The sequence below is a fragment of the Eptatretus burgeri genome, chromosome 3 (assembly GCF_056783735.1).
Source record: "Eptatretus burgeri isolate ZD-2024b chromosome 3, Ebu_testis_v1, whole genome shotgun sequence".
NCBI classification, from domain to species: domain Eukaryota; kingdom Metazoa; phylum Chordata; class Myxini; order Myxiniformes; family Myxinidae; genus Eptatretus; species Eptatretus burgeri.
This window is the reverse complement of record NC_140963.1, coordinates 22,279,801-22,306,797: the sequence shown is the minus strand read 5'-3', so window position 1 is coordinate 22,306,797 and position 26,997 is coordinate 22,279,801. Positions and strand designations below refer to the sequence as shown.

The 26,997-nt window shown below is 45.9% G+C and overlaps 1 protein-coding gene across 14 annotated transcripts in view; it reads right to left on the bottom strand.

The window, feature by feature from the left end:
* LOC147029528 (uncharacterized) overlaps window positions 1-26,997 on the bottom strand; it is a 195,320-nt gene that overhangs the window by 44,115 nt on the left and 124,208 nt on the right. For 12 of the 14 annotated variants that reach the window (XM_085872647.1, XM_085872638.1, XM_085872637.1 and 9 more), the window contains 3 exons: window positions 24,286-24,465; window positions 10,788-10,980; window positions 1,899-1,943 (listed from right to left, as the gene is read on the bottom strand). In XM_085872647.1, coding sequence (XP_085728773.1) covers window positions 1,899-1,943; window positions 10,788-10,980; window positions 24,286-24,465 — 418 coding nt within the window. The remainder of the gene's footprint in view (window positions 1-1,898; window positions 1,944-10,787; window positions 10,981-24,285; window positions 24,466-26,997) is intronic. The other 2 variants (XM_085872635.1, XM_085872641.1) reach the window with 2 other exon arrangements.

Sequence of the window (26,997 nt, the reverse complement as noted above, 5' to 3'; positions counted from 1 at the left end):
TGTGGTTACCAAATTCGCAAACCACCATTCAGGTCCCTTAGGTGAGGTATCTCGGTAAGTACATGTGTAGTTAGGCCCAAACCCGTTGTCTAGTGGGAATACATGTCATTTATGCGTGCTGCGACTCTTCAGGATAGCCGTTTTTCTTTTGCTATCTTTATTTTGGACCAACCGCCATGATTACCACCACAACCACAACATCAACCACCAACCACAACGCCGCTTCACCACAACCGCCACGACCTTCCCGTCACACCTCGCAACCGTCGCATCGCCACCGTTCTTGCCCCGCTGTGGGTACCGGTGTTGGACTCGTGCAGGGCGCGCGCCGAACAGCGTGTACAAAATCACGGATTTTGTGCTTCAAAAACGGATCAAAAACGACACACGCCCATTTTTTGCCGTCCAATCGGTGAGCGAGGGGCGAGTTGGCCCGCCCCCAGGGCGATCGATATATGCAAATTTATGGATCAAAAGCCTTCACGCCCACTTTTTCTCGGGCCAATGGGGAGCGAGGTGAAAGGTCGAAGGGAGGGGGTCAAAGATGAGAGGGCGAAGCTACGGGGCTGATAAAAGGACCGTGTTCGTCAGTCCAGGGAGTCCAGAGGCGGAGAGTAGGAGAGTAGGAGAGTCGGAAACAGAGAGTCAAGACTTCGCGGGCGGTGGAGTTGGCAAGAAGGAGCTGGTCGTCGTGTGCGTTGGAGTCGGAACGGAGGGGACGGAGCTGTGGAAAGGCAGCGACACCAGACGAGGGGGTGCTCGCGTCGGGAGCTGCACCCCAGGGAGGCCGACAGCGCGACCTGGCCGAGGTGGAGACGCTCGTCGCGGGATAATAAAAATCCTCTATACCCCGAGCATCAGCAACCCCCTCCTGTTTCCCCCCGCGCTGAGATAGTGCGACCAAGGGGGCCCCTTTCCCACCCCCTACCAGACACTGCCCGCGAGTCCCGCGGAGTTGAGGCACCATCGCCGCTCCGCGTCTCATCACCAGACGGGTAGGCCCGACCCGGTCTCGGCCTCAGGCCCGCCTCATCCTTGAGGGTATTCTTTCCTTGGTTTTGGGTATGTGTTGTCGGCGCCGTCTGTGAAGTAGAATTGTATAAGTGTTGCCGTGTGCTCGGTAGTCGGTATTAGCTCTGCATTGTGTCTTCGCTTTTACATTTGCTTTTTGTGTAAATTGAATTGTTTTTCTTTTCTGTGTGCTTTTGGTGGAATTGAATATGTGTACTTCCCATGTGCCGCGAATAAATGTGCTTTGTGTTGAACTGTTTCCCGCTTCGCTTCGTCATTCCCTTCATTGAATCCTCATCTTGCTTCACGTAAAGGGTTGGTAGTGGGCTGAATACGCCCGATAATTAATCGAACCGTCGAGGTCGACGATAACACCGCTCGGTTATTCTGATAGTACGGAACGGGTCGCTTAAGTGGCCCGTGTCCGAAGTCGACCTGCGGCGAGGTGCGATCGCCCGGTCTACCCTCCGCGTGGGTACTTAGGTAGGTCGAATTTGGCGAGCAACCCTATCCCACGCGGGGGCTGATTGGCTCGATCGCGGTGAGACCGAAAGGTCCACCCGTGACTGGTTCCCGGCGTTAGTCCGAGAGGGTCACGACTGGATTGTCCGTCCGGTGGGCGACGTGCCGCGATTCGAGTTACGTGGCCGTCAGCACGCCGGCGGGCGCGAATCCGCAACAATATATATATATATATATATATATATATATATATATATATATATATATATATATATATATATATATATATATATATATATATATATATATATATATATATATAAATATAAATATATATATATAAAAGAGCTAGTTCATGGACAGGAGTACAAAATGCAATCCAAACTTGTATATAAATGCAGCATGAATAGTCAATCGTTGGTCACCTGGAGGCTTGGAATGGATATCTTGATTTTCTTTTCTACTTGCTCCTGCAAAATAAACAGCAAACACTCAAAAATCCAGCATGCAAGCTTGCAGAATAATAGAAATATACTGTATGGGAGTGTTGGGTTCAGTCCAAACAAATGACAAAAAATTTAAGTTTGCAAAGTAATCATTATACCGTATTGACGTGACGTACCGACCGGGCCAAAGTGCCCCAATATGTAAGGCACATGTCAATTTTTCTTCGGAAAAAACAACACTTATTAATGCAAGGGACACCTTTATTTAAAATCCTTTTAGTCTCTGACATGCCTCTCTGACATGCATGCGTCTGTCTGTGTCTGTCTGTCTGTGTCTGTCTGTCTGTGTCTGTCTGTCTGTCTGTGTCTGTCTGTCTGTGTCTGTCTGTCTGTCTGTGTCTGTCTGTCTGTCTGTCTGTCTGTCTGTCTGTGTCTGTCTGTCTGTCTGTGTCTGTCTGTCTGTCTGTGTCTGTCTGTCTGTCTGTCTGTCTGTCTGTCTGTCTGTCTGTCTGTCTGTGTCTGTCTGTCTGTGTCTGTCTGTCTGTGTCTGTCTGTCTGTGTCTGTCTGTGTCTGTCTGTCTGTGTCTGTCTGTGTCTGTCTGTGTCTGTCTGTGTCTGTCTGTGTCTGTCTGTGTCTGTCTGTGTCTGTCTGTGTCTGTCTGTGTCTGTCTGTGTCTGTCTGTGTCTGTCTGTGTCTGTCTGTGTCTGTCTGTGTCTGTCTGTGTCTGTCTGTGTCTGTCTCTCTCTCTTTTTTTTGTACTCGTCATTGGCTGCTGTCATCTTCCTGGTCGTTCCACAAAAGATAATTTTCTGTTGCTGCATGAGTTCCTGCTTCTTCGGCCAAGGCAATCACTTTCAATTGATATCCTGCAGAATAATACACCCTTTGATTCACATTTTTTTTGCCGTACTGAATACCAAATAAATGGCACTAAATAATATGGCGGAAATATAACGGTTGGAAAACAAGAGAGCAATGACACGAGTGATGAATTTTCCTCTTCCACACATGCGTCATTGTTCTGATCCGATGTGGTGGTGTTGTGTTGTGGTGTTGTGGTGTTGTGGTGTTGTGGTGTTGTGATGATGAGATGATATATGATATATGATATGATACGATGATGATTATTTCTCTCCTCCCATTCTTCTGCCACCATTCCTCTTCTCTTCAGGAGACATGGCAGCATGTCTGTCCGTCCCATCACTGATTTCATTTGAAAGGCGTGTTGGAATAAAAACGTCTTGTTGAGAAAAACTATGCACCTTAGAATCGTGTAAAAACGATATACAAAACCATCCACATTCCTGGCTGTGATTGATACATCAATGGCATCAGTAAAGGGTATGGAAGTACAGCAATATCACTGTCTATGATGGGGGATGTTTTTCCGAAAAGTGCGACGAATATCGAAACGACACATCAAATAAAATTTTCTCATAAGAATTAATGGAATAAGAGGGGGATGCATCACTAATGTCACCACTTCACGTATAACATTTAACTTTTTACCGATATTACACTTTTTTGATTAATGGCAATTATATTCAAGTTACAACAATTACCAAACAACTATTTATATAAAAATAAACCTCTTTTTATAATGCTAATATAATGTGAATTTCAGCGGATTTGCCAGGTGGTGCTCTTTTGTTGTGTCAAAATAGGTGTAATTATAATTGTACAGTTGTCATGAAAGTTTTAAAATATTCGTAGTTTCTTTATATTATAGAAAAACTGCTTAAAACAAACTCCTAATACCAACAGTAGTTAAGTTATTCATGTGTTACAGTTCTAGGAACCGTAAGCATCCAAACATACAGTTGTCCCAAAGTCAGTTATGCCGTTAAGGATATGCGTAGACAGATCCCTTCCTTGTGTTTCGTGGGAAGACACTGGGGGTGCGTTGCGATGTTTTTTTTAGTTAGAGTAATAAATCTTTATATCCCATCCCCCATCACGATCCACCGTCCACCTGCTCACTGGAGCCTCATGTTTCCGAGGCAAAATCTTGCAGCAGTTCCAGTTCCTCAGCTTCCCTAAACGTTCCAATTTCTTCTTGGCTGTACCACCGTTCACCTTCCTCAAACACGAGTGGAGTGGGCGGGCTTTCCCGGCCTGGCCGAGATGCCACCCAGAAAGGGGTGGACCCATGAAGGACCTGTCCAATCGGAACTCTTGGTATTTCATTATAATTTTGCGCGCATCGATTGTGGGACTCAGGTAAAGGTTGGAAAATAACATAGGTTTAATGGAAATATTGATTTTTGAAGCTATTATCACTCAAGGTTGTTTATCTTTTGTTTAGAATTTTATTGTATTTTCATTTTTTATATTCTATTTGCACTGATTCTACTACCGTATTTTCACGACCAAAAGGCGCACCGTGCCAAAAGGCGCAGTCTAAGTTGTGTGTGCCGTTCCTGTATTTGACACACACATAAGGCGCTCCTCACGATAGGGCGCGGGTTTTATATGAATATCCTCTACTACGTACGTCCGCCGTACAACAACACACTCACACAAGCACACAAGTGTGCGTATTTAAAAATAGATCGGGAGCAAAATTGAGTTTGGTTGTGCTTTATTAAAGTATTAGTTACAAAAATACTAAAACAATCAAATACCGGTAATAGTCTTTAATCAAATCCATCGAAATCCTCATCCTCTGTTTCGGAATCGAACTGCGCTAAACCCAACCTAGCAGGTCCACCTTCCTCGCCGTCAGAGTCACTTTCTGCACCGTGCGGCTCCTCCGAAATGATGCCGGCTTTAGCGAAAGCTCGGACAACAGTGCCAGCAGACACGTTAGCCCAGGCATCAACAATCCAGTGGCAAACTGTGGCGTAACTCGCCCGGCACTGCCTTCCACCCTTTGTGAAGCTGTGCTCTCCTTCGGTCATCCACCGCTCCCACGCCGCTCGCAGCCTCACTTTGAACGGCCGGTTCACGCCGATGGCTCGGCTGGATCCGTTTGTCGCAGATGTGCTTGCTGCAGTAGGAGCGGAAGTTTTCCATCATTTCTTGATAATCCGCCGGACGTTGCTGCGCTATCGTAGTCCTGGTCCGGATGGAAAAATGGCACCGTTTCATGAAGCGAAAGCACCAAGACGGACCTCCGTGGAAATGTTCGATTTTCATTTCCTCCGCTATCGATACTGCCTTCAGTCGGATCGTGACCGTCGAAACGCTCCTCCCACTTGCTCTTTGCTCAACGATCCACTGCTCAAGTCTTTCCTCCAACTCTGGCCACCTCGCCTTGTTTCCACGGAAACTCAGCTGCGTCTTCTTCACCTGTCGCAGCTCGTTTTCCAGCTTCCTCCACTTTCGAACCATCGACTCGTTGATCTGGAAATTCCTCGCCGCGGCTCGATTCCCATGTTCCTCCGCATAGCTGATCGCCTTCAGTTTAAACTGAGCTTCATAAGCGTGTCTCTTTGCCATTTTCGGGGTTGTTAAAACAGCAATGTTCTGCATACCGCACATACCTGTTCTTTTATACACACAAAGGGCGCACTGCACTATAGGGCGCGTCGCACATTTTGACAAAAATCTAAGACGTTTATATGCGCCTTATAGTCGTGAAAATACGGTATATGAAGTTCAAATATTAGCTCAAATATTACAAATAAGCATTATTTCAGTCCATCATTCTCGGGTTATGGAATTTAATTAATTAATTTTCTCTAATTTACAGATGGCGAAATGAGGCCCAATTGACATGTTTATCAATTGACATGTTTAAACAAGTAATTCTGAATCAGATGACGGCGATGTAAATGAAGCTGAAGTATTGCCGGCAAAAATAATTCGTACTAGCTTTAGTCGGAAGTATGACTCATTCATTCAATTCGGTTTTGTAGCCACGAATGATGGGGGAGCGCCAAAACCGCAGTGTGTTATTTGTGATGTGTTGGCTTACGACTCAATGAAGCCGTCAAACCTTGAGGCATTTAAATACAAAACATAAAGAAATGAGTTAAAGTCGAAAGAGTTCTTTGAAAGAAAGCATGTTGATTTAAAAGGCCGTCAGAAACAGATCTTTGAAGTCACACAAATACTTCTGCTTTGCAGGCTTCTTATAAAGTAGCACTTCGAGTTACTTAGGCTAAAAAGCCATACACAATCGGTGAGACGCTAGTGATAGGCTGTATTAAAGGTGTGTGCATGGAAATGCTGGGTGAGGCGGCTGCAAGGAAAGTGGCTCAGGTGCCACTTTCAAAAGACACTATAGCTCGATGAATTAACGATCTGGCTCAGGATACGGAAGATCAACTCATAGGACAGATTAAGTTTGCAAAGTACTTTTCTTTGCAGCTTGATGAATGTACAGACGTTGCTAATATGGCAATTATGATGGTGTATGTGCGCTTTGAACATGAGGGTGATTTGAAGGAAGAGTTTTTCTCTCTACTTCACGACCAACAAAAACAACTAGTTCTGAAGTGTTCAAGACTGAGAGCGATTACATCGTTAGCAAATGTGGGTTGGATATGAAGTTTTGCGTAGGCGTATGTTCTGATGGCACTGCCGCAATGATAGGACGGCATTCAGGAGTGGTTACCCAGATCAAGGCGCTTGCCCCAGAATGCAAGTCAATGCACTGCTTCCTTCACTGAGAAAGTCTTGCAACAAAAAAAATGTCAACAGAACTAAACAGTGTGCTCAGCGAGGTTGTAAAAATTGTGAATCATGTAAAGGCAAATGCTCTAAATTCGAGACTATTCACTGCATTATGTGATGATATGGGAGCTGATCATAAACAGCTCCTATTGCGTGCCGATGTACATTAGCTATCAAGGGGAAAAGTCTTGTCGAGAGTATTTGAACTACGAAACGAACTGGCAGAGTTTCTTCAGGACAAAAAACCAAACTGGTCACAATTATTCCGAAATGTGAATTGGCTAGCCAAGCTGGCTTATTTGGCTGATAGCTTTGTCATCTTTAATGATCTCAACACCTCCATGCAGGGAAGGATGACTTCGTGTTTTACAATGGCAGACAAGATCGACAGACAAAACCGAAAGCTAGAAGCGTGGAAGAGTCGAGTGTCAAGAGATTGATATGACACATTTCACCAATTAGCGGCAGTCATCGCTGATGCAGGAGAAGACATTAATGTTACATCTCTACAAAATGTCATCAGAGAACACTCGACGAATTTGGCAGAACGTTTTCAGCATTACTTTCCAGAAGAAGATCCACGGAAAGGGAATGAATGGATCCGAAATCCGTTTATGCCATTGAGAGATGACTGAGGTGTCAATGTGGAGGATAAGTTGTTGGAGTTGTCTGCTGACGAAGGATTGAAGAGGAGTTTCGAAACTACAACAGCATTTGCTTCTTTTTGGATAAAAGTGAAAGCAGAATATCCTGAGCTTACTGAAATTGCTCTGAAAACTCTTCTCCCATTTCCTTCAACCTACCTCTGTGAGACTGGCTTCTCAACTCTGAGCATCATGAAGACAAAGTACAGGAATAGTGTGGATATTCATTCTCCATTGCGCGTGGCACTGTCCTCAATTGAATAATGATTGGATAAGCTGACAAAGAAGAAGCAGGCTCACCTTTTACATCAGTAAAAGTTAAGGATTTAACATGCCTATATCATCAATTTCATATTTTAACATTATGACATTTTCAAAGTTGTCTTCAATGTAATGTTACCCATTTCCTTTCAATCTTTCTTTAATGTCTTTATTCACTGGAGTTTAAGATAACTAAAATATATAATTTTTTCAACCCACCTCATTCATTATAATTTTTCATTTTATTACTTGTATACCAGTATACATATGTTTATAATAACTATGTTTGAAGGCTTTGCTAGTTTGATTTTTTAATATTGTAATACAGTATTACTCGTTTACAAAATATATATTAAAAAAATGTCAACTTTTATGATATTAGTTATATTTTTATATTTTTCCGGTATAAATGAATATTACTACGGATGTTCAAACAATATTTTCTCGGATCATAAACAAATAATAATATGGCACAAATATGGTACCGGTCCCTGGCACATTGGAAAAAATAAAATATTAAAAAAAAAAAATAATAAAAAAAAAACTTGCCGGTCTGCCACATGAGATAGTTTGAGAAGTAGTGATCTAACCCACCTCAATGTGCAACACGAAAAAAACCCGACAAGCTTAAAAGACTTCAATGACAATTTGCATCAATCTCACATGAGCACTGTCCCATTCCATAAATTTAAATTCAAAGATCAAGACCCCAGCTCCACAAAGAGTCACACAATGATGGCGACGGTTTATGCTGAATGTTAATACAGTAAGAAAAATTATGACTTCACAAACATGCGTGCGTATTTATATTCTGGAGACGAGCCTCCTTCGAGCCAACCGATGTACTGTATAAATATACTGTTCAAAACTCCATACCAGCTTCAAAATCAAAGCAACATGCAAATTGCATGGTGGACAACCAATTAGGATCTCAAGTGGTGACTAGACACTCAGGAATGCAACATCTTGGAATAAAATGAAATCAAACTACACAACGTATGACTCGAGCTAAATCAGTACAAACAAGAAAATTCACAGAATATGACACCCCACACAATGTTCAGGTTTTTACATACCTCAATATTAATAAAATAATGATTTTAAACATGGTTCAAAAATAATAATAATTCCAGAAGTTTAGCATAACTGAGGCAGTCATATACATCAATCTAATACACGAAGAAGTCATCACAGTTTCGGAGATGGACGCTTTATTGATTAGAATAGAACGCGGTGTCAATCGGCATCGCACATAGCCATAATCGGAGGCCTCTTCTTCACCCTGATACTGCACCCTCTCACATGCCACGCCCACTTACTTCTCAAAGGCTGTGCTTGACAGCTCCTATTACATACACCACCCTTTAGAACTTGTCCAAGCACTACAAAACTGGAGGTTCTTGGAAATATGAGGGCAATTTGTGTTCAACAGAGTTTGTGTACAATTAAATTTAAATAAAGGTTTAAAGAGGTTTAAAGGCGGGTAAATAAATGAAATACGGGATTTACCGCCATTTAATCCAGGAGCAATTACATCACCTATCTAACACATTGCATTCGTTCTACGTGCCTGTTGTTTGTGTCCTTTATAACGTCCTTAAAAGCAGTAAATTTCCTGTTTCAAATTATTTTCAATGTTGTTTGACTGCCAGGCAGGCAGACAGAGTAAAAAAATATTATCTCGCTCCTCTCTGCGCATGTGCATTTGGGACAAATTCAGAACCAAAGTACTGTAAAATGGCAGGCTTGTCTTCCTATTCACATTCTGATTCGCGTTCAAAATATAACATTCAATTTAAACAAGTTGTTCCTCGATCATAAACTGATAAAACAGATGGATGGACATGAACAAATTCATTAGCCCTGCTTTTCACTTTGCGTGCGTGTGGTAACAAATAAGGCAAGAAAATAAACAGCTCATCTCAGACGTGCCAATCCCACTTCAAGAATTGCATACAATCCTTTGATTTTTGGGCAAGTCAACACATTTTTGTTAAGAATCTGTACATGTTACAAAAACCTCGAATTATATTGTGCTGTTTGGGGGGCTTTTGACTGTTGGATTGCACAAGCTATAATCCTTTCACTTTTTCATTTGGGAAAACGTTTGATAGCCAGCCACATAACTATCTGATAGGTGTGTGCTAATCACACAAGCAGTATAGATCGTCAGTGTCTGGTACATAGTCTGTGTTGAGAAGATTACACAAGTGCATGGCATGAGGTTTAAAACAAATAAAAGCCCACTATTCGGTGCCAATAAATCTTGCTGAGCCTTCATCTGTGTGCAACTCGTCAAAAAAAACGGCTTAAAGAGACACCTATAACACGAAGTGAGATGGATTCACATAAAAGCCAGGCAAGGGAAGAAAAGGGCAACGAAAGAGAAATATAAATTCCACTTGTTGATTGGTGAATTTTCAGACGGGACTTTCAAAATGACGTATGAATACCAACGAGGCCTTTCTCGTGTGCACTGCACGCGCGTTTTCAACGACCAGTTTCTGCTCAACCGGAAACCCATAACCTGTCGCTGCGAGCACAAAATCTATAAGTGAAATAATCTTTCAACATAATTTTCAGCATTTAAATGAAAGAGTGGCAATTTCAAGGTGGTTAACCATAACCGTTGTGTTCCTGAATGAAAATTGGACTCACGGAAATAAGGATATATCCGTGGATGAGGTGTCAAGTTCCTCCAAGCAAGTTAGGGCACATGCACGCGCACACTTCTCCCTTTAGTGACAGACGCAAAAATAGTAATAATAACAATAAAAACGCAAATACAATTCCTCTTGTGGCATCAGAACCAAACAAAATATTTATAACAGTCCTCACAGCTCACACTTGATCCAGCCCCACCACCCCTCCCCTAACATGATTAATAGTAAACACCATTTTAAACTTACCTTGGATATTCACAAGCCCCAAATAGGACATCTTCCTCGAGCTCTTCTGTTGTGCAGAAGCACAACCCACAACCCAGCTTTCCCTCACGTACTTTTCCAAGTATCTTTGGATTTTTTTTGAAGGTTTGAGAGCCATTTTAGGTCACAATCCTTATTGCGCACGCACGACAGCAGTTCAAACGGCACGGAGATTACTACTCCGAGGGGTTTCTGCGCATGCGCACCGACCGAGTATTCTGGGGCGGATTACATCATTTTGAAAGTCCCGTAAATTGTATCCTCGCAAAACTTTGCATATGAAATCACTAATTTTAATACAAAGTTAAATTAACAACCAAAACCACAAATCCTAAGTTTATGACAAAAAAGGGTATTTTTCAGGCAAAACAAAATAAATCAAAAATACAACAAAGAAAATTTAAAATTAACATACCAAAGGGCCGTTTAATTGGACTGCTACGAGCATCTTTCGTCTCCAACACACCCGCAGCAGTTGCTGAGGGAACCTTGGAAGTCGGTCTTGAGGTCAATCGAGATGTGGTAGTCTTTGCAATGGGTTTTGTTAGCCGTACCGGTGCTGAGGCATGACGGTCCAGAGCAGGCTTTGCCGTGGCCTTTTCAGCAATCTGCATTTTCAGAAAAAGCATGCAAAAGCCTTAAAGTAGTGTCACCAACGGTCATTTTTGACACGACAAGATAGTCGCACACCACTTAAAAGTGTAACAACTGTTAAACAGAAGAAAATGCAAATTACCACAAAATTAATAATATTTGGATTATCCACTCAGCACAGACTTCATGACACGAGCATCTCAGATTTAAATCACAAACTAAATGTGTCAATTGCCAACTTGCAGTGCCGAAAGAAAGTCCACATCCCCTTTCAAAATTTTCACCTTTTGTTGCCTCATAGCCTGGAATTAAATTTCATTAAATCAGACTTTTTCCACCTTTATTTACACATTGTAACCAACAACTTCCAAGTGAAAAACAAATGCCACAAGTTCCAGAAACTTGATTAAAAATTACAAAACTAGAACGTCTTGATTGGATAAGTGTCCACCTCCCCTAAAATAACAATTGTAAATTAGCTCAGGTGTAACCAATCACCTTCAAAATCACACACACCAAGTTAATTGGTCTATACCTGTGTTAAATTGTAGTGATTTTGATAATGTCAGAATAAAATAAACTGTCTCTGTAGGTTTCCTCTGCTGGGTAATGCATTTCACAGCAAAGTCTCAACCATGAGCTCCAAAGGGATTTCAAAAGACCTCCGGGATAAAGTTGTGGAAAGGCACAGATCATTGGATGGGTATAAAAAAAAATTTCAAAGGCCTTGAATATCCCTTGGAGCACAGTCAAGACAATCATAAAGAAGTGGAAGGCATATGGTACCACTAAGACCCTGCCGATAGATCAGGCCGTCCCTCCAAACTGGATAACCAATCAAGGAGGAGACTGATCAGAGAGGCTACCAAGAGGCCAATGAGAACTTTTAAAGAGCTTCAGGCTCTTTACAGCACAAACGCAAACGCAAATCCAAACAAACGCACATCACCAAAATAACCATCCCTACTGTGAAGCATGGTAGTGGCATCATGTTATGGGGATGTTTCTCATCAGCAGGGACTGGGGCACTTGTCAGGATAGAAAGGAAAATGGATGGAGTAAAATGCAGAAAAATCTGAGAGGAAAAACCTGCTGCTCTCTGCAGGAAAGCTGAAATTGTGACGGAAGTTCACCTTTCAGCATCACAACGACCCGAACAACACAGCCAAAGCTACCCTGGAGTGGCTCAGGAACAAAAAGGTAAATTTCCTCGAGTGTCCCAGTCAAAGCCCCGATCTAAAGACAATCGAAAAACTGTGGCATGACTTGAAGATTCCTGTCCATCAACACTCTGCACGCAACTTGACTGGGGTTGAACAGTTTTGTACAGAAGAATAGGTAAATATTGCCCAATCAAGGTGTGTAAAGTTGGTAGAGACCTATCCCAAAACACTCACAGCTGCAATTGCTGTCAAAGGTGCTTCCACCAAGTATTAACTCAGTGGGGTGGACACTTATCCAACCAAGATATTCCAGTTTTGTATTTTTCATTAATTTTCTGAAATTTGAGGAATTTGTTTTTCACTTGGAAGGTGTGGGTTACGATGCGTAAATAAAGGTGGGAAAAGTCTGATTTAATGCAATACATTTCCAGGCTTTCAGGCAACAAAAGGTTAAAAATTTGAAAGGGGGTGTCGACTTTCTACAGGCATTGTACATCCTTGTCATTGATGTAAATTCACAATAAGGTTTCCTAATGTAATAGTTCTAGCAAGAGATATGGACTTGCTCTGCCATAAGCTATAGACACAAAATATATTTTTAAGAGAATGACTCGCGGGTTAATTATTCTTCAGTTATATCTTAATGAGTGTTTGGTTACAAGTGTCTGTAAACCCCAATTAGTATCAATCGGAATTGGATGTCTATGTAGCTTCTATTTCACCTCCACCATTGTGTCTGCCCCTTCTCCCCATCTTCCATCCGTTTGAATCACCCTGTTGTCCTTTCATCGTGTCTCAACATGGCATGACCACACGTACAAGTTCCAACCTCTCACACAGGCTTTACAAATGGCTGCCGCCACATGTTATCTCGGCGCTTGGACAGCAAATGAGCGAAACTCATGGAGCGGGGGAGGGAGTTGGGGGAGGAAGATGTGCCTATAAAAAGCAGCACACGAGCCACAGATAGTCAACCAAAGGTTGAAAGTGATACCGATCTTGCACCTTTTTGCCATGTGATCACAACTGCCAAAGTTGGTGAATTTCTGCCCAATGGTTTTAGAGGAGATAGTGTGACAGACGGACAAACAAGACAGACAGACAGGAGGAGATTACAATATCCACCAGTATTTTGTTTTGTTTACAATAGAAAAGGCAATGGAAAAAAGAAAAGGAGAAGACAAGATGGAGCTGATTACAACTAGACTTTTGAGACATCCTCTTCAGACAAGACCCTAACTCTAATCCCTAACCCCCCATTTCCCCCCTCCCAACCCCCCAGTTTTTGTTTATTTAACATTTGGAATAAAAGATAATTTCATCTTAACACCTGACCAAAATACACCAGGGCTGTGTGTGTGTGTGTGTGTGTGTGTGTGTGTGTGTGTGTGTGTGTGTGTGTGTGTGTGTGTGTGTGTGTGTGTGTGTGTGTGTGTGTGTGTGTGTGTGTGTGTGTGTGTGTGTGTGTGTGTGTGTGTGTGTGTGTGTGTGTGTGTGTGTGTGGGGGGGGGGGGGGGGGGGAGAAAGAAAAAGAAAAGAAAGACAGCACCCTTCTCACCCAAACCATTTGTGAAATTATCAACAAATTTCACAATGCCGGAAAAAGCTCAAAGGAAGTTTTTAACTCTACAGTGGAGTAAACAAACCACAATTGCTTCCGCATTCTAACCCCAGAACAATGAGGTCATTTTTCCTCTGATTACAATGCAAAAGTGTCACAAATTACTTGGTGATAGTTTGCGATTCCCTAAGGGCAGGACTCCACATGTGAACTCGGACAGGCAAACAAGGTGAGCGGATAGCTCCTTCAACCACAAAAATGGTTTCATTGAGCTCAATTACACCACACAAGAGAAAAGGAACACAACCTCAGACTTCTCGCTCCAAATAAAAAGGAGAAGGTTGCAATTAACATTCAGAAGAGGAACTTGTGAGCGGTACGGGGGCATTGACCAGAGCATCGATGGCAAGTGACCCGCATTTCATGGGTTTCACCCGTTTTGTTTGTGAAAACCCACAGACCCGTTTTGGTATCGTCAAAACCCGTATTGGATGGAAAGTACAATCAATTTTAAAAACACAATGTTTCGCTTCCATTAGCCGATCTGCAAGTTATCACTAGTCAATTGGCTGTGAGACGGCATGAGCTTTCCCTCACCGAAGGCCACATAACCACCCTCCAGGATTCCACGCACAGTCCAACTTAACCTCTGATCATATCGAATAAAATAAAAACCCGCTTTTCATCACATCCAACTTTCCACGTACGCAGGAATCAGGAATCAGGGTAGGAAGGGGAAGACACTTTAGCACGAATGGTTCCAGATATGCAAAACTTGTTCCATTTCAGATAAGCGCAACGCTCTGCCCCATTCCCAGCCTCAAAACAGGCTGGAGTTGCTGAGGGATTTCAAGGATGCAATCCAAAATGGCAGATTACAGAGGGCATCCAGCAAGTTTGAAAGAAGAAATCTTGATTTGAAGTTTTTAACATTTTTCAAGGACAAAGCATGGCTTCAGAAGGTGAGGGAACTTTGTAATAGTGGCATGGAGAATTCTAAAAGGGGAAGTGTTGAATACTACGATGGTTCATTCTGGTTAGGGATCTGCATCTTGAATTATTTATGAGCCATAACAAACCAAAACAACACTACATAGCAAATGATGATTAGCAATAATGCCATGGGCTTGGAAAGGAAGTAAGAATAAGGATGGATGGATGATCTTCTTTGGGCCGCCAGGCGCACAAATCTGCCGAGACAGTGAAATTGGCCACGGAGCACAATCCTGGATGGGTCACTAATCCAGGCACATGTTACTAATAGCTCACTTTTCCCAGCAAGTGGTACTCATTTTGCCGACTTCAGCAGGATGACAGGCTGAGTCAACCCGCCTGGTGCTATTATGGCCATAACTCAGGCTTTAAGACCTGAGCTTGAACTCAGGCTTTAAGATCCCGAGCCAACCTGATTACAATGCAAAAGCAGAGGGAATAAAATCAAAAAAGAAAGATGAAAAATAAATAAATTAAATATTAAAGAGCTCAGGTCTGATGGGAAGAAGTTGGGAACATAAAGAAACAGGATGAAAGACTGAAAGAGCAAGTACAAGAAGAGATCAATGGAAGCAGCCAAGGCTGTTGAATAACCAGTGGTGAGATGACCTGTAAATATTAGTGGCGGAGCCCTGAAAGCATGCATGGAAGCATAAGCGGGAGTGAAAGAGGAGCAGCACTGAAACCGATAACTAATGCACTTAACTCCAAACTTCAATGTGCCACTCTCTTCTTGCTGTGACTCCATGGCCAAATTCCCTTCAAACTCTCACTCTCAACTATTGCAAATTGTTGCCAGCACATCCTTAAACTTCTTCTTCCACATATTCCACACTCAGTCCTCACTTGAACCAGCCAATCAACTGACCAATGAAATTGATGAACAAAGGAATAAACCAATGTCACCCGCAGGGTGACCTGTATCTTGCCAAAAGGTGACCACGTGTGACTTCTTTAAGGTCACACTGAGGTGAACAGTGCTGATATCCACCAGGAGCGACTCCTTGAGGAATATCTGCCTGCGAGAGATTCCGATGAGAATCGTTCTAGAGTAACCATGAAAAATATGCGTTTGCCTCACAACGTCACCAAATGACATCATAATACTCAAAAAATGGGTTTCGTCGACTCCCCTGATTTGCGACAAAGTGGCCTTGACCTTTGACCTTGACCTTCAAAATTGTATGCTCTGAAAGGGACCTCTATAGGCCTCTGATATGCGAAGTTACAAAAATTTCAAATGATAACTGTGCTCTGCAGAATTTTTTATACGTGATTACTGACAAACAAAAAAAAAATAAAAATAATAAAAAATTAAAAAATTAAAAAAAAATAAAAAGCTGACTAACATTTCTTCTTCTTCCTCTTTCGGCTTGCTCCCGTGAGGGGTCGCCACAGCGGACCAACCGTCTCCATTTCGCTCTATCCTCCACATCTTCCATTGACACTCCAACCACCCGCATGTCCGCCCTCACCGCATCCATGAACCTCTTCTTTGGCCTTCCTCTTCTCCTCCTGCCTGGCGGCTCCATCTTCAACATCCTTCTCCCGATATACTCCGTTTCCCTCCTGTGCACATGTCCAAACCATCTCAATCTCGCCTCTCTCACTTTGTCTCCAAACCGTCCTACCTGCTCTGTCCCTCTAATATACTCATTTCTTATCCTATCCATCCTCGTCACTCCCAACGAGAATCGCAGCATCTTTAACTCTGCCACCTCCAGCTCTGCTTCCTGTCTTTTCGTTAGCGCCACCGCCTCCAAACCATACAACATAGCTGGTCTCACTCCCGTCTTATATACTTTCCCCTTCACTCTTGCAGCTACCCTTCTGTCACAAATCACTCCTGCAACTCTTCTCCACCCACTCCATCCTGCCTGCACTCTCTTTTTCACTTCTCTCCCACACTCTCCGTTACTTTGGACAGTTGATCCCAAGTATTTAAACCAATCCACCTTCCCCACCTCAACTCCTTGCAACCGCACCATACCACCACCCTCCCTCTCATTTACGCACATGTACTCCATCTTACTCCGACTGACTATCATTCCCCTTCTCTCCAGTGCGTACCTCCACCTCTCAAGACTCGATTCAGCCTGCTCCCTACTCTCCCGACAGATCATGATGTCATCCGCGAACATCATGGTCCATGGAGACTCCAGTCTGATCTCGTCCGTCAACCTGTCCATCACCATTGCAAACAGGAAAGGGCTCAGAGTCGATCCTTGGTGCAATCCCAGTTTAACCTTAAACCGGTCCGTCATTCCTACCGCACACCTCACCGCTGTCACACTGTCCTCATACATATCCTGCACGATCTCACATACTTCTCCACAACTCCCGACATCCTCATACAATACCACAGCTCCTCTCTTGGCACCCTATCATAAGCTTTCTCTAAATCCACAAACACACAATGTAACTCTTTCTGGCCTTCCCGATACTTCTCCATCAACATTCTCAAAGCAAACATCGCATCAGTGGTGCTCTTTCCTGGCATAAACCCATATTGCTGCTCACAGATCGTCACCTCTCCTCTCAACCGAGCTTCCACTACTCTTTCCCACAACTTCATGGTGTGGCTTAACAACTTTATCCCTCTGTAATTTCCACAGCTCTGCACATCACCCTTATTCTTGAAAATCGGAACCAGTATACTTAATCTCCACTCCTCCAGCATCCTCTCACTTTCCAAGACTTTATTAAACAATCTGGTTAACAACCCCACTGCCATCTCTCCGAAGCACTTCCATGCCTCCACTGGTATACCATCTGGGCCAACCGCCTTTCCACTTTTCATCTTCTTCATAGCAGTCTCACTTCATCCTTACTGATCCACCCCACTTCCAGATTCACTATCTCCACCTCTTCCAACCTTCTCTCTCTCTCATTTTCTTCATTCAGCAGCTCCTCAAAGTACTCCATCCACCTTTTCAACACACTCTCCTCGCTCGTCAGCACATTCCCATTTGCGTCCTTTATCACCCTAACCTGCAGCACATCCTTCCCAGCTCGGTCCCTCTGTCTTGCCAATCGGTATAAATCCTTTTCCCCTTCTTTGGTATCCAACTTCTCAAAAAGCTCGTCATATGCCTTTTCCTTGGCCTTTGCCACCTCTCGTTTTGCCTTTCGCCGCCACTCCTTGTACTCCTGCCGACTTTCTTCATCTCTCTGACTATCCCACTTCTTTTTCGCCAACCCCTTCTTCCTTATACTTTCCTGTACTTCCTCATTCCACCACCAAGTCTCCTTATCTTCCTTCCTCTGTCCAGATGTCACACCAAGTACCTTCCTAGCTATCTCCCTCACAACTTCTGCTGTCGTTGCCCAATCATCCCACCCATCTTTACCACCATCCAACGCGTGTCTCACCTCCTCCCTAAATTTCACGCAACAGTCTTCCTCCTTCAGCTTCCACCATCTGGTCCTTGGTTCAGCCCTCACTCTCTTCCTCAACCTCACCTCTAAAGTCATCCTACAGACCACCAATCGATGCTGTCGAGCTACACTCTCCCCTGGCACAACCTCACAGTCACTAATCTCTTCCAGGTTGCATCTCCTACTTAAGATGTAATCCACCTGTGTGCACTTTCCTCCACTCTTGTATGTCACCCCGTGTTCCTCCTCCTTCTTGAAATACGTATTTACCACTGCCATTTCCATTCTTTTTGCAAACTCGACCACCATTTGCCCTTCCACATTTCTCTTGTTGAGACTGTACCTCCCCATCACCTCCTCATCCTCTTAATTCCCTTCCCCAACATGCCCATAGAAATCTGCTCCAATCACCACTCTTTCATCCTTGGATACACTCTCCACCACTTCATCTAACTCACTCCAGAAATCTTCTTTATATTCCATCTCACACCCCATATGTGGGGCATATGCACTGATGACATTCATCATCACCCCTTCAATTTCCAACTTCACACTCATCACTCGGTCAGACACTCTCCTCACCTCCAATACCCTCTTGACATGATCTTCCTTCAGGATTACCCCGACACCATTTCTCCTCCCATCCACACCATGGTAGAACAGTTTGAAACCACCTCCAATGCTCCTCGCCTTACTACCCATCCACTTGGTCTCTTGTACACACAGTATGTCCACCTTTCTTCTCTCCATCATATCAGCCAACTCTCGCCCTTTGCCAGTCATCGTCCCAACATTCAGAGTTCCAACTCTCACCTCCACACTTCTACCCTTCCCCCTCTCCCACTGCCTCCGGACTCGCCTTCCCCGTCTCCTTCTCCTTCACCCAGCAGTAGCACAATTTCCACTGGTACCCTGCTGACCACCGGTACCGGTGGCGGTCGTTGGTAACCCAGGCCTCGACCGATCCGGTATGGAAATTCGTTTTGTTGTCCGCATAATGATTTGGCATAGGTTTTTACGCCGGATGCCCTTCCTGACGCAACCCTGGTCGCCTCTTACGACACACAGGGATATGGTACACCTATTCTAACCGGGGCATACACCGGGCCCAGTACAACTGGTGCTCATTTCGCCGACCTCGGAAGAATGGCAGGCTGAGTCAAAAAAGCTGACTAACATATCTTGCAAAAACTTCGTTTTGGCAAGATAATAAGTCTGATGGCTCAAACAAAGGTCAGCTCATACGAACCATCGGAGGGAGAGTTCTGTAAATTCGAGTTCAAATATCTTGGCATGCAAACTCAGGCACACCCTCGGATGAACGGTTCAGCTCGCACAGGTGGTGGCGAAAGCAACAACAAAAAAGTCAAATTAATGAAACTGGAAAAAAGTAAAATAAAATAAAGTACCACCTGCTGGTCTTTCAAAACTATCTACGTGGCTGAATTGTCATTTCGCTCGAGTAAAAAAAACAATAAATTAACTTTACCTAAATAAAAACACCATTTTTGGAACAACACTTTCCTCAAGCAGAATAGTTCTTTGAATTTTCATTCCTGCTCCCAGTCAACACTTTCTACTGTCTGTTGCAAACGTTTCAGCCTGTGAAATAAATAAAAAGTAAAAAGAAAATAAAAAAGCAATGGCAGCATCTCAAAATGGAGGCTCAGATCCTTGAGCTGATAAGAAAATAACAGATAGGAGCAAAACAAAGCAGACTCCCCCCCCCCCCCCCACAAAAAAGTACACCTTTCAGTTGGGCTCATGGTAAAAATCATGGGCCAAGATGGGAGATGACATTATTTAACTGTGCACTGCCTGTCCTGGAGGGAAGAGTAGGAAAGAACACTGGAGAACAGCTCCATAGACAGGAGAAGCGAAACAAACGTGGATTTTGGAAGTTTGACAAGAAAAGTGTGTACATCCTGGAGTGGTGGGGAAGGTCAGAGGGCTACGAGAGAACAGGGAGATTAACCAAAGGTTAAAAGAAGAGATTAATGCAAACTAGAATTAAGTTGATGGCATGCCAATGCATCTCACCACGCCGCTTCCCACCTAAAGCAAAATTGAAATATAATAAAATATTCCACCAGGAATGACCCAATATCAAATTCTGAGTTACAATTAATTTCCTGTTTTGACCCCTGTGACTCCAAGAGCCCACCCCATGGTGCATCAACTGGGTGTCAAATCCAAGCAAAGTCATTACAAATTTCATGCGACCCCCAATGTTGATTGCATATCCTGGTACAAAGTTTCATTAAAAGCGTTTAAAAAAAAAATGTGCCGGTAATTGCATTCTTTGGTATTTGACCTTTTGACCCCCACCACAGGGCCCCAGGTGGTGGCGCCACAAATGCTACCGATATCACACCTTCCTGCCATGTCATGATCATCACTACGAAGTTTGGTGAAATTCTGCACAACCGTTGAGGAGATAGCGCGACAGACAGACAGATGGACAGAGACACGACGGAAGTGGTATATTTAAATATTCCCAAGTTTTTAAAATTATTTATTTTCAAAAAGCATGACACTGATAAAACATGCCACCAAAGTGCCTGTTATGTGATGGCATCACACCTTGTTATTATTATTTTTCCACGTCATTGTGGGAGATGTTAACTTTCACCAATGACAACTTAATATGCCACATAATCCGGGAGGGGACAGGTGTGATGCAGGGGCTACAGCCCATCAAGGAAGAGCAGTACTGCGTTGAGCTACAGACAAAGTTATTGTAGGCAAGAGTACCGATTATTCAGATACTTGGAACAATGGAGGATGACCAGGCTGTGGCCAGCTTTGCTGTCTGGTTGGGCTATGATAGATAATGGCTGATGGTGAGGCTAAGGAGTTCAACTGCATGAACTTCTTCCAGTGGTCAACATAAAGATGGGTTGGTAGGGTCATTTGATGACATTTCTGGAGCAACAGGTTGAGACTGAAACACTCTGTTGTCAGACCACCACCTAATACTTTCCAGAATAGCAGTGACACAGCTGCTATCTGCCTGCCAGTGCACTGGGGTACTGGGTGACACACATAGACATATGTAAAAAGGAAGACTTTAAAGAGCATCATAAAGATTATTTATGGAGAAGAAGAAGCAGAATCAGCCCAAGACACTGCGTTGGTGTGGTCTCGCCTCAAATGGTGGAAAAGAGGAGATCCATTGACTGCTGATGGAGGAAGTCAGAAATGCACAAATGAAGGGTGACCTTGTATATCACAGGCAGCAACCTGGCCAAGCAGGATTGATTGTGTGTGTGTGTGTGTGTGTGTGTGTGTGTGTGTGTGTGTGTGTGTGTGTGTGTGTGTGTGTGTGTGTGTGTGTGTGTGTGTGTGTGTGTGTGTGTGTGTGTGTGTGTGTGTGTGTGTGTGTGTGTGTGTGTGTGTGCTGCTCTGAGTTGAATAACCACAACAAAATCCAAACTGATGCTCACACACCAGGCTGTTTAAAAATGACAATCTCAGCAGGAATTATGGAATTCACAACTGCTAACAGTTGAAAGCTTACTGGTCTGTACTTTATCGGATATGTTTTTGCAATCCCTCTGGTGGATGGGACTGATGTTTTCTGACTTTGAGGCAGACTCGAGGCATCCACAGGACAGGCTGAAGAATGCAGAAAGAGGAACGAGAGCAGCGAAGCCGAATTTGAGAATATGTTCACTTTACAAGTTTAATGGACCAATTTCAGAAATCTGGGTTGGGTAAATTACAGGTTGAGTCTGACAGTCACAAATGGCCTTACCTAATGCCATTGCAAATAGATATATATCACTAACCCCAGCCATCTGACGTGTTCAAACCCACACCTCCCCCCACCCCCGATACAGTTTTGAAGGATCATGGAAGAGTTGTCATACACAAATGGTGCACTTGCATGTGCATATGGATAGCAAGCACGACTTCACAAACAGCTAAAAACTATTGGAGACGTTTCTGCCTGGAACACAGTGGGTGTCGGCAGATTTCTTTCAACACAGCAAGGCACTTTAAGGAAGAAATCTCCCTCCCGAGATGCCAACCCACAATTTGTCTACACTCGATCCTTGAAATGCTGAGCGTCAAGGAAGGAGCAAGTCACGGGTTGAAGTCAGATGGCCAACCCTCCAGTCGCAGAGCAGACACTCGGAACACAATGCCACGTCCACACTTCGTTTGTAAGATAAACATTCAAGGAGACATCAGCATGAAGTTCATGAACTCTTTTGGCTTTACCACATGCAATTTCCAAAACATTTAACCACAAGTGCCGATATATACTGTTGCTGTTCTCGGAACCGCATGCATCCAACATATTGTGGTCCCAAGACAGTTATTCCATTAATATACGTTGAGAATTTAGATAGTCCCTCTTCCCTTTTGTCTCGCGGGACAACGGAACATGCATTGCGAGGATCTCATAGCTCGGTTTGCTTACATCACTTCTTCTTCATTTCATTTCTAACTTCATTCCTATTCTTCTTTTCTGATTATTCCTGAGGCAAATCTGAGCCACGTGTGCCCTTCGCTGTAAGATGGGTCCTCAGCAAAGGCCAATCAGTCATTACCCCCCCCCCCTCCGTAGAAAACACAGCCTGCCAAACGCACGCGCAGCGGTAATTTCCACCCAATGGACAGGAATCACACCCAGCACGACACCCACGCTGCACGGAACACATACCGAGGAGACGGAAGAAACGGCACATTAGAAAGGGGCGCTTGAACACCACATGAGCATCGACAGCACAGAGCTCCCATCCTCAAGCGATCCCTCAACCCAACTTTTGCGGCGAGTTATACAATATGCTCGGCAGCTCGAGATGATCGACTCGAGCTTCCGATGATCTGGGGGGAGATTGCTGGTTGCATTGAAAAGGCAAACGAATGAATATCTCTTAAGAGGCTTCACGGATGGTGTTTTGCACAACACAGAAGCAAATGACCCAATATCGGCAAGAGCGTGGCGAGTAGCTTGGTGCCAATAGCTACATCGTCAGAGGCCGATAATAGTAAAACGACAACCATGCCACGTTGTGCATGATACGGGTGGCATGTATTTTTCATCCCATTTCTGGACTAATTATATAGATTAGGTTTCGCCCCGTGCACAAGACAGCAGAATCGAGCGAACACGAGCTTTGCCACGTGCGTAATGGCGGATATACACACACTGTACAGAATGTGCTCGAAGGCAGACGAATGGACACATCTTACTGTCTGTGCATGGGTTCGCCATAACATCGTACCTTCGGCTCTCGCTGGCGGCCGCGGATGTTCCCCATGGAAGGCGAACGTCTTCTCGCCTCTACGGCCAGCGAAGCTGCGATCGGGATGAGGCATGTTGTGCAACTTGGGCCACGTGGCAATTCATGGCACGGAGTTCGGTGTGGGTGATTCATATCATATCGTGGGGTCGGAGCGAGACAATTCCACAGCGCGGAGTCGTCTTGCCGGAAATGGAATGTTGCAGTTGCCGGCCATCGCAGCCGGGCTGCACAGGGGGTCGGGCCAATCAGAGCGCCCAATTCAGGTGACGACACCGCTTCAAGGCATACCGAGGGCGTGTGTCCCCGGTGATTAAATCACCTGATTAATTAGGTAACCCGGTTAAGCCATAGAAGAGAGGACCCGAGGTTGCGCGGTTGAGTTATTGGCGTCCACGGTCGGTTAAGCGACCCGCCGCATCACGGAATTAACCGTGTGCGACAGCCTACAATTCCGGGGAGTCTGGTGGGAGTCGAGATAGCTTCCCCCACCAAGTGGTTTTCTCACCCGACCCACGGCCCGCAACAACACAATTCATTTGCCATTCTTAAATTCAATTTTTAGTTTTGTTGAGATAATTTCATCACCTCACATTAATTACAATCAACAATACATATTTTTTTAAGAGTTGGGGCAAGAAAGCTATCACACAACCATCACACACAAAAGCGAGAGTCAAACTGAGGCAGGTGTGGAAAACCAATCAACTACCAGTTAAAACTGGCAGGGATAACTGACCGACACAAGTGTTGAATGATAATCTGGACAAGGATGGAGGAAAGTTACATTTCCTAAAACCAAAACCAGAAAAAAACTGTTCATCAAAAAGGCTGAAAGCCTCACGAGGTCAGTGCACGCAGCGAGCGAGATGGGTGCAACAAGTTAAATCGGTATTCCGAACACCCAAGGTATTTGCATAAAAATACTGTACCTCCACATTTTATTTTGTCTCCACAGCGGGAGCCTACCTTTGGCTTCACCTCTTTCATCTTTGGTGTTGTGCTTGATCTCACGAGTGGTACATTAGATTTTGGACTTGCGAGTGGTTTGGGCCGAGTAGCCACAGGCTCTGCTCGAAGCTTTTTTGAGCGATCCTCGGTAGAAACTCTGGCAGGCCGCTTGGTTGGAGTGTGCTCATACATGGGTGACTTATCAAGGGATGTTTGGGGGGAAATCGAAAAGGCATGATAAAAAAAAAAGTCAATTCAGAAATCAAAACAAAATGAAATAAAAGCCAAAACATTTACATCATAATAATACGATGCTAACAGTCGTCAGGGGCTAAAAGGAAACAGACAGTTGAGGGAGGGAAGCGGTGGCAAAGACATCGCTGTTCAGGAGGAGAGGGTGACGACGGGCAAAGATGGTGTAATCATTGCCACCACCATTCTCCGACAAAAACAGTCTCCACCATCATAGCACGGGGAGGGGAGGGGAGCGACGGGAAGGTGTTGATGTGGGGGGGGGGAGGGACAGATTCGGAGACGTCAAGGGGAGGGGCGACGTCGGGTAGAGGCGTGGGGGGGCAGACGAAGAAACGTCGAGGGGGAGCGGCGCACACGGGGACGTCGATGGGAGGGAGGGGCAAAGGCAGAGACGTAGATAAGGGGGAGAAGCAGACGTGGAGACGTCGATGGGGGAGGGGCGGCGCAGGCAGAGACGTCAATGGGGCATGACGGGACCGGGAGAGGAAGAGGCGGCGGAGGGTCGGCGTACGGGAGAAGGAGAGGCGGCGGAGGGTCGGCGTCCGGGAGAGGGAGAGGAGGCGGTGGGGTCGGAGTGTGGGACAGGGAGAGGCGGCGGCGCATCGATGTCCGGGACAGGGAGAGGCGGCGGCGGGTCGACGTCCGGGAGAGGGAGAGGCGGTTCGACGTACGGGAGAGGGAAAGGCGGCGGCAGGTTGATGTACGGGAGATGGAGGGTTAACGTCCGGGAGAGGGAGGAGGCGTAGGGTCGAAGTCCGGGAGAGGGAGAGGCGGTGGCGGGTCGATGTCCGGGAGAGGGAGGCGGCGGAGGGTTGACGTACGGGAGAGGGGGGGAGGGGGAGGGTCGATGTCCGGGACCAGGAGAAGGAGAAGCGGAGGTTCGACGTCCGGGAGAGCGAGAGGAAGGAGGCGGCAGTTCGATGTCTGGGATAAGGAGAGGGAGAGGGAGAGGCAGAGGCAGAGGAAGAGGTGGAGGATCGACGTCCGGGAGAGGGAGAGGGAGAGGGAGAGTGTCGACGTCCGGGACCGGGAGAAAGAGAGGCGGAGGGTCGGCGTCTGCGAGAGGAAGAGGCGGCGGAGGGTCGGCGCCCGGGAGAGGGAGAGGTGGCGGAGGGTCGGCGTCCGGGAGAGGGAGAGGCAGCGGAGGATCAGCGTTTGGGAGAGGGGAGTTGGCGTCCGGGAGAGGGAGAGGCGGCGGAGGGTCGGCGTCCGGGAGAGGGAGAGGCGGCGGAGGGTCGGCGTCCGGGAGAGGGAGAAGCAGTGGAGGATCGGCGTTTGGGAGAGGGGGAGTTGGCGTTCGGGAGAGGGAGAGGTGGCGGAGGGTCGGCGTCCGGGAGAGGGAGAGGCGGCGGAGGGTCGGCGTCCGGGAGAGGGAGAGGCGGCGGAGGGTCGGCGTCCGGGAGAGGGAGAGGCGGCGGAGGGTCGGCGTCCGGGAGAGGGAGAGGCGGCGGAGGGTCGGCGTCCGGGAGAGGGAGAGGCGGGGGAGGGTCGGCGTCCGGGAGAGGGAGAGGCGGCGGAGGGTCGGCGTCCGGGAGAGGGAGAGGCGGCGGAGGGTCGTCGTCCGGAAGAGGGAGAGGGGGGTCGGCGTCCGGGAGAGGGAGAGGCGGCGGAGGGTCGGCGTTCAGGAGAGGGAGAGGCGGCGGCGGGTGGCTCCGGTAGAGGGAGAGGGGGGTCGGCGTCCAGGAGAGGGGGAGGAGGCGGAGGGTTGACGTCCGGGACCGGGAAAGGGAGAGGTGGACGATCGACGACCGGGCTGGGGAGAGGAAGAGGCAGTGGAGGGTCGGCGTCCGGGAGAGGGAGAGGCGGCGGTGGGTCGGCGTCCGGGAGAGGGAGAGGCGGCGGTGGGTCGGCGTCCGGGAGAGGGAGAGGCAGCGGAGGGTCGGTGTCCGGGAGAGGGAGAGGCGGCGGAGGGTCGGCGTCGCGGAGGGACTCAGTCATCGTTGGGGTGGGGCGGAGATTGCCAAGTCAGAGGAGGTGTGGGGAGGTGAGGAAAGGCAGAGGTGCCAACAGTCGTTGGGGAAGAGGGGTGTCATTGTCTCGGAGAGGGGAGGCATGCGGGAGAGCGGCATCACAGAATGGGGGCATGAAGGCAACATTACAGGCTGGGGGGTAGGGATGGAGGGCAAAGTCACAGGACAGGGGTGGTGGTGGCATCACAGGACTGAGGAAGGGGGAGGGGGAGGGCAACATCCTGCACAGCGAGGAGAGGGAATGGAGGTACATCCCTTTTCCTCGATCCAAAATGAAAACTCAGAAGAAAAAAAAACACTTGATCAAAAAGGAAAACACAGGTTTGGATGGAATTCCCATGAAAGAACCAAACAAGTTCGGTCAGAAAGGCCCAATTCCCATTGTAAACATCAGTGAACCCGTTTATCATTCTGGAAATGTTATTCCCCTTCCCATGATGCCAAACAATTCCAATTACTTCACACAAAACCTTGCTGCAAATTGCATCTTCACAAATCGGTAACC